The sequence below is a fragment of the Aotus nancymaae genome, unplaced genomic scaffold, assembly GCF_030222135.1.
Source record: "Aotus nancymaae isolate 86718 unplaced genomic scaffold, 86718_ANA_hifiasm-v0.15.2.pri h1tg000046l, whole genome shotgun sequence".
Lineage (NCBI taxonomy): Eukaryota > Metazoa > Chordata > Mammalia > Primates > Aotidae > Aotus > Aotus nancymaae.
Window position 1 is genome coordinate 29,771,591 of NW_026988460.1, and position 14,755 is coordinate 29,786,345.

Genomic DNA, 14,755 nt, shown 5'->3' on the forward strand with positions numbered 1-14,755 from the left:
GATTGTATACTTAGGAAACCACAAAGAATCTACACTGTATGAAAATTTATATGTGAATCAGTTAAGGTGCTGATTAATACAACATCAATGTACAAAATCAATTATATTTCTATCTACTAACAATAAAAAAGACAAACCAATTTTTAAAATGGGTCAAAGAACTCGAATAAACATTTCTCCAAAGAAGGTATACAAATATGACCAAAAAGCACATGAAAAGATGTTCAACATCCTGATTCAATAGAAAAATACAAATCAAAACCATGATGAAATACCACTTCACAACTACTAGGTAGGTCAACTACAATAAAGCTTTATGTTATGTATCTTCACTACTACAGCAACGAAAACATTTTAAAGCTATACTAAATGCAAATTTAGACAAACTGACCAAAGATTCAAAGATAGACATATACATGTATGCTCCTTTTCAATGAAGAAGCATCTTTTCAGTAACTAGTGCTGGGTTAATTTTATATACATATGGAAAAATAATTCTGGACTTCTACCTCACATTGTATGCAAAAAACCAATTCCAGAGGGATTGCACATCTAATGTAAAAGGCAAAACAATAAAGATCTTGAACGACAAGAACAACATCTTCATGAACTTGGAGTAGGCAAAGATTTTTAAAATAGAATACAAGAACCACTAACCATAAAGGAAATGTTTGATAAAATGTACCATGTTAAATTTAAGAACATCTGTTCATGAAAAGACATTATATGAGGTGTCGATGAGAAAGACAAGCCATAGAATTAGGGAAGATATTTTCCATACACATAGTTGACAAAAGAATTCACAGTCTAGATGATTTAAAAACAAAACAGAACAACAACAAACTCCCTTTCAATAAGAATAAAACCACCCAATGGAAAAAATAGACAAAAGATTTGAAGAGACGATTCCCAAAAAAGGATATCCAAATGGCCAAGAAACATAGGAAAAGGTGCTCGACTTCATTGGTCACCAGGGAATTGCAAATTAAACCCCAATGAGGCAGCTGAATTTCATTGTAGAAAAAGAGCTAAAATAAAGACACGAGCCAAGATGGAGAGCACATGAAAGTGGAAACTGGTACAACCACTTTGGAAAACTGGAAGGATCTGTTAAAGCCGAAAATTTTCACACCTATAACCCAGGAATTCCACCCTAAATACATACCTGACGGAGATGTGTACATATGTACCATGAAGATGGTGTGCAAAAATCTTCATAGCATCCTATTTGAACTGGTAACTACCCAAATTCCCTTAACAGTAGAGTGAGTAAATGAACTTCAGGACATCCACATAACAAAATACTCTGCAGCAATGAGAATAAACTCAGTACCACCACATGCAACCACAAAGATAATGTTGAGGGAGAAAATCTGCAAAACACTGTATTATTCCATTTATGTAAGATGATACATATAAACAGGATGTATATATATATATACATGTATATGTATATATGATGACAATGATGTGTTTGGTTTGTGAAATGCATTGAGCTACATATCTATGATTTGTGCACTTTCTGTATGTATGAAGTATACTCTGCTTTTATAAAAATTTCCTAAAAAATTCTTATTTTGGTAAATGGACAATTTAAAGAAATGTATTAAGTAAATAATAGTTTAGGTTTTACAAATATGCGTGAGGTGAATGAATGACCAATCTTTAGAGAATGTGCATAATTAGCTAGGCTTCATCCCACACATCTTCCTTAGTGGAACCCCATTCCACTTTCCACCACCTTCACCCTCAGGCCTGCCCACCCAGGCCCCTTTTCTGTTGCAGCTCAGTTGGACAGCCCCTTCAGCGGGGGCTCCCCTTGCTCCTTTTGTGGCTCCTGGCTCAGAGGAATAAGCCTAATCTCTAGGCTGAAAGCCATTTAAGGAATGTGGCATCTTTCTCATGAACAAGTGTGACTTGACCAAGGCCATAGAACTGGTTAGTTACAGAAATATGCTCAAATACATTTCAAACATCTTGACAACCAGTATTCTGTTCCAGTTTGGAAGGTTTCAAAAGGGAACCCCCTAATTCTACAATCCATATCCAGCTCACCCACTGTGGCATTGAATATTCTGGCATTAGCGATCCTTTGGGTCATGTGTACATCTTTACCCTGGTCCCTCTTACAGTGGCAGTCTCCCCTTAGTGTTCTGCCTCCCACAGAGTCACAGAGGGGATTGGGGTAGAGGAGGCCAGGTGCCATCAGCTGCCCTGGCTTGAACCAGGGCTAGCTTCTCTGAGACCAGCGATCTCTGCCTAGTTGCTGCCTTATTCCTTCCCCAGGTCCTTCCAACTATCCTACTGCCATGAAGATTGCAGTGATTGGGCAGAGCCTGTTTGGCCAGGAAGTTTACTGCCACCTGAGGAAGGAGGGCCACGAAGTGGTGGGTGTGTTCACTGTTCCAGACAAGGATGGGAAGGCTGACCCACTGGGTGAGTGAGATGCCCGCAACAGGGAAGCTGATAGAGGGCAGTCGGCTTGCCCAGGCAGAGGGGAAGCAGTGGGTGGGAGGCTGAGATCCAAAGTCTTTGGGACCTCTGCTCTGGCTGGGAGGCAGCCATAAGTGGTCAACCCTGAATCCTGCTCCAGTGCCAACTGGCTGCTGGGCTTTGCTGGAATAAAGTGGTGATCCCCTCCCCACCTGATTATGGGGTGGTGTTAGTGTCCTGGAGAAGGGCTGTAGAGAAGCTCTGCCTGGTCCCAGGTCCCACACAGAGCTTCTCTGACCCAGTATCCATACCTAGGAAGGGCTCCATGTTCTGAACTGGGGGTCCATGTTCTGAAAGGTGGGCATGCACAGCATCACCATTACTGGGGCTGCTGTCAAAACACACAGTGCTTTACTCACCTGGCAGGGAGAGACCTGATCACGAAGGTGGTTTTTCCAGGGCGAGGCTTCTCCATTGTACTCTGGATGTGCTGACCCCTGCGATTTCCCCAAATGTGGGAAACTCAACTGCATAATTTGTGGTAATGGGGAACTGCATTTGCACTCTCCCCTGGCATTTTAATTTTTTAAAAGAAAAGAAAAAAAAAAAAACATAGAGTACTGAGCCCACCCTGGGAGTTTCTGATTCAGAATGAGGTGCAGTCTGAAATTTTTATCCTCTGACAAGTACCTGGGGGTTACTGGTGTCTCTGGTACAAGGAGGAGCATAGTTTGAGAATCACAGGTCTGGGCCACTGCCTTTGAGCTGGGAACCTCAGCAGGCAGGATGCAGGAGCCTCCGCTTGGATGAACAGACCCTCTAGGAACACTGACTGGTCCTTCTCAGGCTTGATGGAGATAGGCTGTGGGGCAGGGCTTAAGGATAGAAGGCCAGGATTAGGAAAGGGGGCTTGTAGGCCTGGCCAGGCACAGAAGTGTGGTTTGTTAAGGAATAGCCAGCCTCCCTTAATGGAGAAGCTGCAGCCTGACCCTAGAATCAGCTCCAGCACCCACTACCCCATGCCAGCCAGGCTTCAGTCTTGGATATGACCACAAGTAAACCATGACATATCCTGACCCCACCACAGCCTGCGTCCTACACCCAGCCGCTAAGTGACCACTCACCCCAGCTGCTGACCCTGGACGGAGAGCAAGCCTGGCTGGGTCTGCTACTTGACCTTGATTTCAGATGTCCTGCAGCAATATTTCATTGGTTACTGTGAGACAGCTTTTGCAAGCACAGTTCAATTTGCTGGCATCACCTTCCACCCTCCCTCAAAACCACCAGACACCAGGACAGAGTGACAGAGGAGGAGGCCAGAGAGGAGGGCCAGTCTAGTCAGGGGCCAAACATCACACCAGAGGCTCTAACAGAGAACTGAATACAAGGAAGTGTTCCTTGGGTATTGAAGAGTGGAAGGCAGAGAGCCTGAAGTCATCGGGGACAGTGACTGCAGGAAGCAGCTGCCCACTCTAAGGCTGAGATAAAGGAGGAAGCTTTAACTACAAAACCTTGGGAGCTTGGGCCTGTAATCCAGGCCTTTGAGGAGGGTGTGCTAGTGACTGGGCAGGAGGAGGGGCCCCCTGCAGACTGTACCTGGGCCTCTGGGGTGTGTGTGTGTGCATGTGTGCACATGCGCGTGCGTGTGCACATGTGTACATATTGAAGCTAGTTCTGCAGATGATGGAAAAAGTGATTTAGCTATTACCCTGGGAAGGAATGACTGTGGCTGGGATGAAGAAGCTGGGCTGGGGGAGGCTCATAGGACAGGAACCCACTAGACAAAAAGGACTCAGGATGCCCTTGTCACCTTTCTTCCCATCTTCCTTCCTCAGGAAACAGCTGACAAAGCAGAAATGCCATCTGCAGGGGGCCAGTCCCCATCAAAGAGAGAGCAGTAGAGGGGCCGGGAGACAGGAGCTCAGTGATGGGGATGGCAAGGCCTCAGGAGAGGAGCGAGGGCAGAGGTCAGCCATCTGGGGTCTGGAAGAGGGAGGCACTCAGAGGTCCTGGGGTTCAGCAGAAGTCAGAGTGCAGCTAGGGCAGTCCCCAGAGCCTCATGCTTGGCTGATGCATCCCGTCTGTGTTGCCTGATGGAACCTGGCTGGGGTGGGGGTGAGAGGGCAGGCACGGAAAGAAGGCCCATTAACCGCTCTGCTGGGAAGGCAGAGGTGGCCATGTGTGGGTGGGTGATAGAGAGGGACCAGTTTCTTATCCACCGTCCCACAGGTCTGCAAGCTGAGAAGGATGGAGTGCCGGTATTCAAGTTCGCCCGGTGGCGTGCAAAAGGACAGGCTTTGCCTGATGTGGTGGCAAAATACCAGGCTTTGGGGGCCGAGCTCAATGTCCTGCCCTTCTGCAGCCAGTTCATCCCTATGGAGATCATCAATGCCCCCCGGCATGGCTCTATCATATATCACCCGTCACTGCTCCCCAGGCACCGAGGGGCCTCAGCCATCAACTGGTGAGATGGGGCAAAAACACAGGGGGCCAAAAACACATAAAGGGCTTATAGGTCCCTCCATCAGCTCTGACTTGTTGTTTTCCATTAGCCCAAAGCATTTCTAGGGCTGCAGAGTGGGTATCACTCAGGTGCCTGTCCTGTGCTGCCAGATGTCAGCCACAGAACAGGCTGTGCAAGGTTATCAATGAGAGAAGGCTCTAGAGCACTGGGAGCAGGTGTTGCTAAGCACTCTGCATTCCCACAGTTATCCAAGAAGCTGGCACTGCCAGTGTTCCCATACCCCAGCTGGGACAGGGAGGGCACCAGGAGGCACAGAGGCCAGGACCCAGGTGGGCCAGGGGTCCTACTACCTCCACTACCGCTGCTCTAGGCAGCACAGTATGTAGAAAGAGATAAAGATGGAGCAAAGGATGGCCTCCACAAGGTAGTCTGAGGTGACAGAAGTCCCAAGAAGACAACAAATGGGTTGACAAGGTAGATGGGTGGTCAAAAAGGGAAGACATTTGAGTTGAGAAAAGAGATGGATTCGTAGTCAGACTGGTCTGTTGGGATTCATGCTCTCTGATCTTTGTTGGTGTTACTTCACTTTTCTGGGCCTTAGTTACCCTATCTGTAAACAGTATACCATACCTGTTATCTCTGCTGTGAGGACTCAGTTACGTAAGGCATATAGGGCTTTTAGCACAATTCCTGGCCCATGGTTGGCATCAATACATACTGTTTTCCTTCTTCCGTTTCTTGCTGGAGCCGGTGTCACTCCTCCCCTGGGGAGAGAGGGATTCCTGAAGGGTGGCAGGGCCATGGAGCTGCACCCAGGGCATCCTCTGTGGCCCTTCATCGAGGACTCCAGGTTTCACTCTTTTGCTTCCTAGGACTCTCATTCACGGAGATAAGAAAGGGGGATTTTCCATCTTCTGGGCAGATGATGGTCTGGACACCGGGGACCTTCTGCTGCAGAAGGAGTGTGAGGTGCTGCCGGATGACACCGTGAGCACGCTGTACAACCGCTTCCTCTTCCCAGAAGGCATCAAAGGGATGGTGAGGGCCTGGAGCCGCCCTGCCCTGCCCGCCCCAATGCACCCTCAAGCATCCTCCCTAGACCCAGCCCACTGCTCCTGGAGGCCAGGAATCTGTTCCCCAAATTCAGGATTCTAGAGGGAGAGAGCTCTCACTTCAAGGTTTCAGAGGCAGGATTAGGACAGTGTATTGTATTAGGAGGAACTCTTGCTTAAAACGCACAGAATGCAACTCAAAAAGCGTTTGGCAAAAAGGGGACATTTTGGGGCCCATTTAATAGACAAGGCTAAAGGCAGGGATGGGATCATGCCCTGCTCAATCCAGGAGCTTCAGCCATGATGTCATTAGGATTCTATTTCTCTCCCCTTCTTGACTCGTTGATTCTGCTTTTTTCTGTGTGATTAGCTTCATTCTCAGTTTGTCTGCCCTGAATTAGAGGAAAGATAGCCACTGTAGCTCAAGAATTCTAATCCTTGATTCCAGGGAAAGAGAAACGCTCTTTCATCAATCACAAATCAGGGGAGATTCTGATTGGCCAGTTTTGGGGTCATGTGATCCTCATGAACCAATCACTGGCTGGGGTGATGTAGTGCTCTGATAGGCTGCCTCAGTCACATGCTTCCTGCTGCAGTACGCTGAGAAGGCTGTGCCTTGTGGTCACATGGCCTGAGTGGCAGGGCAGCTCAGCTATCCTGGCAGGTGGCACTGCTGAGAGGCAGGGTGGCGGGCCATGGGTCTGAGCCAACAGCTGGGTTCGGGGGGATGGGGAGCGGGGAATTGTATCTGAGGTCTGCTGCCCCTGCCCGAGAGCAGGCTGGTTGGCAGGGCCAGAGGCAAAGGCGCTGTCCACGCAGGGGGCAGGAGGGACAGAGGCCCTGGGGAGCCCTTGCTTTTTGGGAGCGGCAGGAAGGGCAGCCCCAGCGTCCACTGTCCCCTCGTCCTCAGCTCCTGGCCATTGCCTTTGATTTTTCAGTTCTGTTAAACTTGTCTTTGACACAGACTGACCAGCTCGCAAAAGTAGTGAGGGTAAACTTGCTGGAGATTTAGTGGGACAGAGAAGGGGCTTACCTGTGCTTTCCATGGCAAGCAACTCAAATATTCCTTGAAGCTGCACTGTCCAACAAGGCAGCCACTGGTCACATGCAGCTATTAAATTAATTAAAATGAATTATACTGAAAAATTCAGTTCCCCAGTCTCAGCCACATTCCAAGTCCCCTGGCTACCATGTCAGACCGTGCAGACTTAGAACTTGTCCATCACCGTAGAGGGCTCCTTTGGGCAGCCCTGCCTCAGACACTCTGACACCCATCACTTCCCATTTTTGGCACCTCCTGATCTCTTCCCTTAGGCTCTCGCTCACGTGGACCCAGGCTCCTTGGCTCTCCTCCCTCTCTCCTGATTCCTTTCCCACCACTTTCCTCTTTCCTGTCAGTCACAGAGAAACTACTTCCTGCTTCATCTCTGACCTACAAACTTGCACCTTTGAGTCCGCCACAGGGCTCAGGATTCACTCTCCTTATAAGGCAGAGAAGGCTTAGACAGCAACATGGACATCTGTGTCTGTGTTATACCTGCAGGGCTTTACAGTTTATATAATCTGCTAAGATCTCAGAAGATGTAAGATCTATGTAATCTATGCCTTTGCCAGGTAGAGAGGGCAGGTCTGTGTCCCTTGTGCAGCAGGAGTTAGGTTCACACTGACTCCCTTGTTCATGTGACAGGCGTTTCTTGGGTGCCTGCTGTGTGCCAGGCAAGTCTGTTCAGTCTGGGGAAGGGTCCAGGCTTAGTGTGGGGCCCTGGGGCTGGGAGGAAGGCAAGGTCCTCCTGATGGGGATGGCAACCTACTGGATCTCCCCAGGTGCAGGCAGTGAGGCTGATCGCTGAGGGCAAGGCCCCCAGACTCCCTCAGCCTGAGGAAGGAGCCACCTATGAGGGGATTCAGAAGAAGGAGACTGCCAAGGTGAGTGCTGGGTTCCTCCCCACCCCAAGCCTGCCTGTGAGCAGACTGGGGATGTAGAGGGCAGCCTGAGGAGGCTGGGGTTCAGCCTGGATGGTGCAGGTTGTAATTCTTTGAGGCCAGAAGAAAGGGAAGCCCAGGTCAGGGATGCATGAAGAGAGCTGTGGAGGACGAGACCCGTGGCACCTGGGAGGGTAGGGAACAGGGTCCATTTCAGGTTCTTTCCTGTTCCTCTGTGGGAGGAATGGCATGCAAAGCCCACAGGTAGGGAGGAGATCGGGAATTAGGGGGTAAAACGTCAGCCGTAGTGCAAGCAGTCTCCAAGGCGAGACAGTGCGGGTCTCTGGAGCAATAGCCTGTTGGGGAGCCTCAGAGGCCTGCGGGCTGTGTCTCAGCTCATGAGTATGGGGTGCTGTGTAGGGACTTACAGGAATCCTGCCAGTGAGGAAAGGTGGGTGGGGCCCTATCGGACAGGTCTGAGCACATTGTGCTAGGGCCTCTGTGTAAGGTCTGAGCCATCTTGACAGCAGCAGAACATTATCTTCCCCAAACCATTCTGAAGTCTGCCCAGCCCATGAGAGACTGAGGGTCAGAGAGCACCCAGAACTGGGCACACCAGCTCAGGGACTCCAGCAAGTGTCTAAGAGGAAGCTGATGTTACTGGCTGTCTCACAAGAGCTTGGTCCACTATCCAGATGTCATTCAGGGTGGGAGGGGAGTGAGGAGAGACCAGCTGAGCACACACACCTTGCTACCCACAGATCAACTGGGACCAGCCGGCAGAGGCCATTCACAACTGGATCCGTGGGAACGACAAGGTGCCGGGAGCCTGGACAGAGGCCTGTGAACAGGTGTGTCCCTGCATGGCTGGAATCCAGCCAGGTGCATTGGTGTATCCCACTGTCCATAAAACTATCACGTATGTTTGGACTGGTTAGTATAATAAATAGCTACTACCCTGGCCCCTATTCCCACTGGGTACCGCCTAACCATCCCAGCCTTTCCCCAGGAATGAGAGACCTACCCAGCCTCCAGTAGCGAAAGGATAGATGTCCTTCATAGCTGGAGGCCTCCAGGCCCTTATAGAGCCCCTGGGACACAGCTGTATTGGTTGAGTTTCACCGTTGGGCTTGCAGAGACCCCAGGCCCAGTGCTGACTCTGACTTGGCCTCAGACAGGGTAGGGCAGCACATTCAGGGCCAGGCATGAGCAGGCCAGATGCTGAATATGGGGAGCCTTGGGGGTCACAGGCTCTAGTGAGGCATCAGGGGTGGCAGGACAGCGCATGGTGGTCTTTGTGCAAACCTCTAGGGCTATCTTACCCCCCACACAGTCTCATACTGTCCAGACCCCTGACCCCCAGCCGACTGCCTAGACTATGGCTGGAAGCCTCTCTGCTGTCCTCACCAATGCAGAGCCCTTTGTACTAGCAAATACATCTTCTGATCAAAGGGACCACTGCTTGGTAGCACCCTGAGGGCAGGTGGCCTCTCTCCGTAATGCCTGGAGCACATTCTCCCCTAGTCTGTGCACCTGATGTCTGAGGCCATGGGCCAAGAAGAAGGGTCTTATGGGGTACATGAGGTTGAGGCAGCCCTGCCATCAGCTCTCTGAGGCCACTGAGGCTCCTCCAGGTCCTGTTTGTGCCCCAGGAGGAAGGGCTTCAGAGGTCACATGGGCTTTGAGCTGGCTCCCAGGTCTCAGCTGCCCCTGGTCCCCCTCCCTCCTCCCAGCCCTACTCAGCCCTGTCTGGGCTGCTGGCTTCAGGGGCTTCTTCTCACCCACTGTCTTTTGCCTTTTCTTCCCTTGACAGAAACTGACATTTTTCAACTCAACACTGAACACTTCAGGCCTGGTGCCCGAAGGAGATACTTTGCCCATTCCAGGAGCCCATCGGCCAGGGGTGGTCACCAAAGCGGGACTCATCCTCTTTGGGAATGATGACAGAATGGTAAGGGTTGTGAGTCACTCACCTGCTCGAGGCTACCCATGCTCCTGTCCTTGGGCTCAAGCCTCACAGGAAGACCCTAGGCTCCTCTGGAGAAAATGGAAAAAAACAGACCCAGGAGGGAACACTGAGCCTGCTCTGTCCCTGATTGCCTGGCTGGCCCCGAGCACAGGCTGTCCGAGGCAGTTTACCCACTTCTCTGTTCTGGGAAACTGGGTTCCCTGCCCTTCCTGGCCAGGCACCCGTCTCCAGGCTGAGTGCCCTGTGTGAGTGTCAGGCAACCCAGAATCAGAGAGAAGCCCTCCCAGGGAGCCTGGGCTCAGGGCCTCTCTGGTCTATCAGAGTATCTAAGTACCTCTGGGTGTGGGAGCATTAAGCCTCTGTGCCTCAGCTCCCATCTCTTTGAATGGGGATGCCATGGTGGCTTAGCAGAGCCTTGGGAGCCATGCCAGCCGCCTGCTCTTGTTATTAGCAGACTACAAATCACGGTACCAGCAAACAGTGATGGACCACCTTTTATGCCAGAACAATTTATGTGCATCAAATTTAATCTGCCCAACAATACTATATGTACAAATATTATATCCTTATAGGGGAGAAAACAGAGATTTAAATAACTTGCCCAGGATCACTCAAGCTAGCCTGCGGCAGAGCTGGGATTCAAACTTTGAAATTCTGACTCCAAAGCCCTGATGCTGGTGTTGGCCATGGTAGTGTCCTGTTAATATGCACTCTACTACTCCTTCTCACATGAGCAGCCGGGGGTAGGGAGAGGGCAGGTGGGGTCTTCCCGCACTGACAGGGTCTGGACAGACCCCATGGGCGTGGTATCCCTAGCAGTGTTGCTGTGTCCTGCCAGCTGGAGTGAGGTGTGGCAGTGTGGGGACTGGCCTTCGCTCGCTCTTGGTGTCCAGTCTGCTGTGCTCCCCTGTTGGAGGGTCTAGGCTGCTGTTGATGTCTCCAGTGTAGGGTTTTGATTGATATATGCAGTTGCAAGAGAATATCTGTCTGAGGGAATGTTCCAGAAAATCATGCCGGGCAGTAAGGGCGGAGGAAAGCAAAGCAAAAGTAAACGTTCAGGAAAAGTCTAGCCTGGTGCTGCTCTCAGGGTGGGCTTTGGAGTATTAACTGCACCCTCCAATTATACCCGCTTGTCCCCACCTCCGGCAGCCTTTGGTTTCAGCAGCTCTGGGGTGGGGTAGAGGACCCACCAGGCATAGTCCCTCCTGTATTTAGGAGCTCTTATCCATCCACAGCAAGCAAGGAGGGGACAGTCCAGGCTGCTGGCATCCAGCCCTTACTGCAGCTGGAGGACAGGGCACCAGCCACAGGGGTCTGAGCAGGGCACCCACAGCGTCTACCCAGAGACCAGCAAAGACTGCAATGCAAAGAAGGCAACTGTCTAAGAGGAAGCTTAGTTACCAGCTCTCACAAGAGCTTTGTCCACTGTCCAGAGGTGTTCAGGGTGGGAGGGGAGTGAGGAGAGACCCGCTGAGCACACACACCCTGCTCCCCACAGATCTACCCAGAAGACCCTGGGTTGAAACATCTTTCAGGCACTCCCTGTGGGGTCTGGCTGGGCTTTAGCTTGCAGAAAGCTCCAGAACATCTTCAAAAGGCAGTGGGGCGAGGGTCAGGCCAGGAGGCCAGCTCCAGTTCTGCCAGAGCATGCATAGAGGATGCCATTCTTACATAGCCACTCTTAACGCATAGAGACATGTACCCACCCATGAGCTTATCCATAACTCTTTTATTACACATGTTTTTTCCCTGGCCCCTAACAAAGTCATTTGTTAAAAACTATTGATAAACAAGCAGGCCCCAAACAATTCAAACATGTTCTTAAATACAATAAATCTGGGGCAGACACTAGAGTATCCCCGAGCCACGTGCTGCAGTGAGGGTAGTTCACATCTGGCAGCCAGAATCCCCTTAAACTGATGGCTGGATGCAGGTTCTACCTGGGACCAGCTTGAAGTGCTGTCCTGAAGCTGTAGACTGCAGGGGCGGCCAGACTTTTTTTCAGCGTCTCCTCTTCCCACCTCTGTGTCCCAGACAGGCATCTGGTGATGTTCTCCAGGTGCTTCTGTGGCGGTTCTGGGAGCTACTGGGTGATTGCAGGATTAGTTGTTTTTCTCAGTTGACTTTCTATGTGGTGCCTGAATGACTTTTTCTTTTTTGATCCCCAGGAATCCTTTTTCATAGAAGTAAAAAAGTCATTACACTTACAAACAAAGTGAAAGCGTGGCGGGGGTGGGTGATGGAAAATGGAGCAGCTGGGGGCGGCACAAGCTTTGCAGTTTGTGTACCTGGAATGGTGGCCTCCCCACTGTGAACTCCTCATCACAAACCTGGGACTCCCTGCTCCATCCTCATCTGAAGGTTGGAGACAAGACTGAAGTGCCCAGCACAGCACCCTGTGTGGAACTCCTTCATCACTGTCTCAAGTCTGACCACAGGAACTGTGAAATCCTTCCTTTTGCAGTTGCTGGTGAAGAACATTCAGCTGGAGGATGGCAAAATGATCCCGGCCTCAAACTTCTTTAAGGGGGCAGGCAGCAGTGCCCTTGAGCTGACGGAAGTGGAGCTGGTTATTGCAGAGGCTGTGCGGGTAAGAGGCAACTTCAGGGCTGCCATCCAGTTGGACGGGTTGTGCGGTGTACACGTGTTCTGCAAATCACACTCCCTGGAGTGGGCAGCGCCAGCCTCTGTGGGTGTCTGCATTGGCCCCGGGTGCAGTGTTGGTTCCGTCTTGTCTTGGAGCTTTCTCTTGTCTTCTTGCTCCTCCTTCCTCTGCAGCTGGGGCCCTTGGACCTGGCCAATTCAGTCTGACTCTTCTAAGGGCTCATTGTCAACAGTTAACAAGTGAAACAGAAGCTCCTGGAATATTTCAAAGAGTCAGGTGTCAAGCTCATGTCCCTGTGATTAGAATGTAAGCACTGGAGCCTTCCAGAAAGGCTTTGCCAGAGGCAGCATCCTGGGCTGTGACCAGCACAGACTGCCCGTGAGGTACACCTGGGCTCCAATCCAGCTTTGCCCAAGTGTGATGCTGCAGGGAGCTTTCCTCTCTGAAACTCAGTCTTCTCAACTTGAATTTCCATCCACACTCACTGCCTGGAATTTGTTCCTGACCCTTCCTGTTCCCTCCCACTGTATTCTTCTCCCCTGGGTGGAGAGTAAAGATCTGCAGGAAGACCTTCAAGAGAGAAGGAACAAGGCCCGAACAGGGCAGGGAGCTGCCATGGGAGGGCACTGGAGCTGGAGCCCAGAGGGTGAGGGGCAGTGTCAGCTGGACACAGCTGGGGACCGTGGGTGTTAACAGCAGATGCGGGGCAGGGCTCAGCAAGGATGGACGTGAGGCACTTGTGTGCTCCAAAGGCACTGAGAGCCAGTGACTTCCTTACTTGAAAGTAGAATACTTCGAATGTCTGTTTAAAAAAATTCTGATTTATTCCAAAGATATCCCTGGAGCAGTGGCTCTGGCCCTGACTTAGCCTGCCCTGGGGTTGCAGGGCCAGCTGGACAGACAGCCCTCCTGGAGCCCACAGCTGAGTGGCCCTGGTGATGAGCTAGGGTCATCTGTTTGTAGTTGTAGACCCAAGTCAAAAGATGCTATCTTACAACAGCTGCAGCTGAGTCCTGCATTTGTAAAAAGGGAATAATAAGCCCTTATTCAGTGGATGTTGTGATTGGTAAAGAAGATAAAACACATGAAAAAGTTTAGTTTAGTAGCTGGCATCTTCGAGGAACTCAATACACGCTAGCAATAAGTCTAAGCATCATCATGAGCAAAACAGCTATTTCTAGAGTGTGTACTGTGGACAGAAGTTCTCAGAAAAGGAATTTGGAGAACTTTATTCCAGCGACCAGTTTGCAAATCATGCAAAGGCAGCTTCCAGTCTAACAGGAAGGTGCATTTCTGAGAACAATGGGAAGGCTGGTTTTTTTTGTTTGTTTTTTTTTTATTGCATTTTAGGTTTTGGGGTACATTTGAAGAACATGCAAGATTGTTGCATAGGTACACACGTGGCAGTGTGATTTGCTGCCTTCCTCCCCTTCACCTGTATCTGGCATTTTTCCCCATGCTATCTCTCCCCAACTCCCCACCCCCCACTGTCCCTCCCCTATTTCTCCCCAACAGACCCCAGTGTGTGATGCTCCCCTCCCTGTGTCCATGTGTTCTCATTATTCAACACCCACCTATGAGTGAGAACATGTGGTGTTTGACTTTGTGTTCTTGTGTCAGTTTGCTGAGAATGATGGTTTCCAGGTTCATCCATGTCCCTACAAAGGACGCGAACTCATTGTTTTTGATGGCTGCATAATATTCCATGGCATATATGTGCCACATTTTCCCAGTCCAGTCTATCATCGATGGGCATTTGGGTTGGTTCCAGGTCTTTGCTATTGTAAACTGTGCTGCAATGAGTTCCCACACAAAGGAAGGATTGAAACCGGTTCTAATTGGTTGGTACAGCTGAGCCCTGATTGGCTGGTTCAGGTGAGCTCTGAAACACCCAAAGATAAAAAGGTGCAGATTTGGGGGGAACCCAGATTACGTGTGACCTCCTAGACAGCAAATGACCACTTGGCTCTGTTTTAAATTTAGACCCAGTTAGATGCTGGGGCTCCATCTGGAAGGATTGGCTCTTTCAGGTTTGCATTTGTTCGCTGTGCATATTCAGAGTTCCAGACCCTCCAGGAAGAGCAGTGTGTTTATTCATGATAACAACTCTCTCTGGTAGGTGCCCTCAGTACCTGCAGGTCCCAGCTCCAGAGTCAAGGCCTGACAAGTAGAGTCTGGGCTATGGAGGGCTAGGCTCGAATTCTCCAGCTGTGTACTGTGCAGACCCCAGGACCATCACTAGAATGGCTGTCATTAGCCCTCTTGCTCACAGCTTCACTTGGTCTCCAGGATGTGTGGTCTGGAGACCA

The 14,755-nt window shown here is 50.5% G+C and overlaps 1 protein-coding gene and 1 non-coding gene across 4 annotated transcripts in view; both read left to right on the plus strand.

The window, feature by feature from the left end:
• The window catches only part of ALDH1L1 (aldehyde dehydrogenase 1 family member L1), a 113,031-nt gene that overhangs the window by 53,080 nt on the left and 45,196 nt on the right, over positions 1 to 14,755 (plus strand). For all 3 annotated transcript variants that reach the window (XM_064362115.1, XM_021667039.2, XM_012475792.3), the window contains 7 exons: positions 2,287 to 2,436; positions 4,663 to 4,897; positions 5,770 to 5,935; positions 7,774 to 7,875; positions 8,634 to 8,723; positions 9,686 to 9,823; positions 12,306 to 12,431. In XM_064362115.1, coding sequence (XP_064218185.1) covers positions 2,310 to 2,436; positions 4,663 to 4,897; positions 5,770 to 5,935; positions 7,774 to 7,875; positions 8,634 to 8,723; positions 9,686 to 9,823; positions 12,306 to 12,431 — 984 coding nt within the window. In that variant the 5' untranslated portion in view covers positions 2,287 to 2,309. The remainder of the gene's footprint in view (positions 1 to 2,286; positions 2,437 to 4,662; positions 4,898 to 5,769; positions 5,936 to 7,773; positions 7,876 to 8,633; positions 8,724 to 9,685; positions 9,824 to 12,305; positions 12,432 to 14,755) is intronic.
• LOC135268911 (U1 spliceosomal RNA) lies at positions 2,845 to 3,006 on the plus strand. Its single transcript, XR_010337254.1, has one exon. It is a non-coding gene; the product is annotated as a U1 spliceosomal RNA (small nuclear RNA).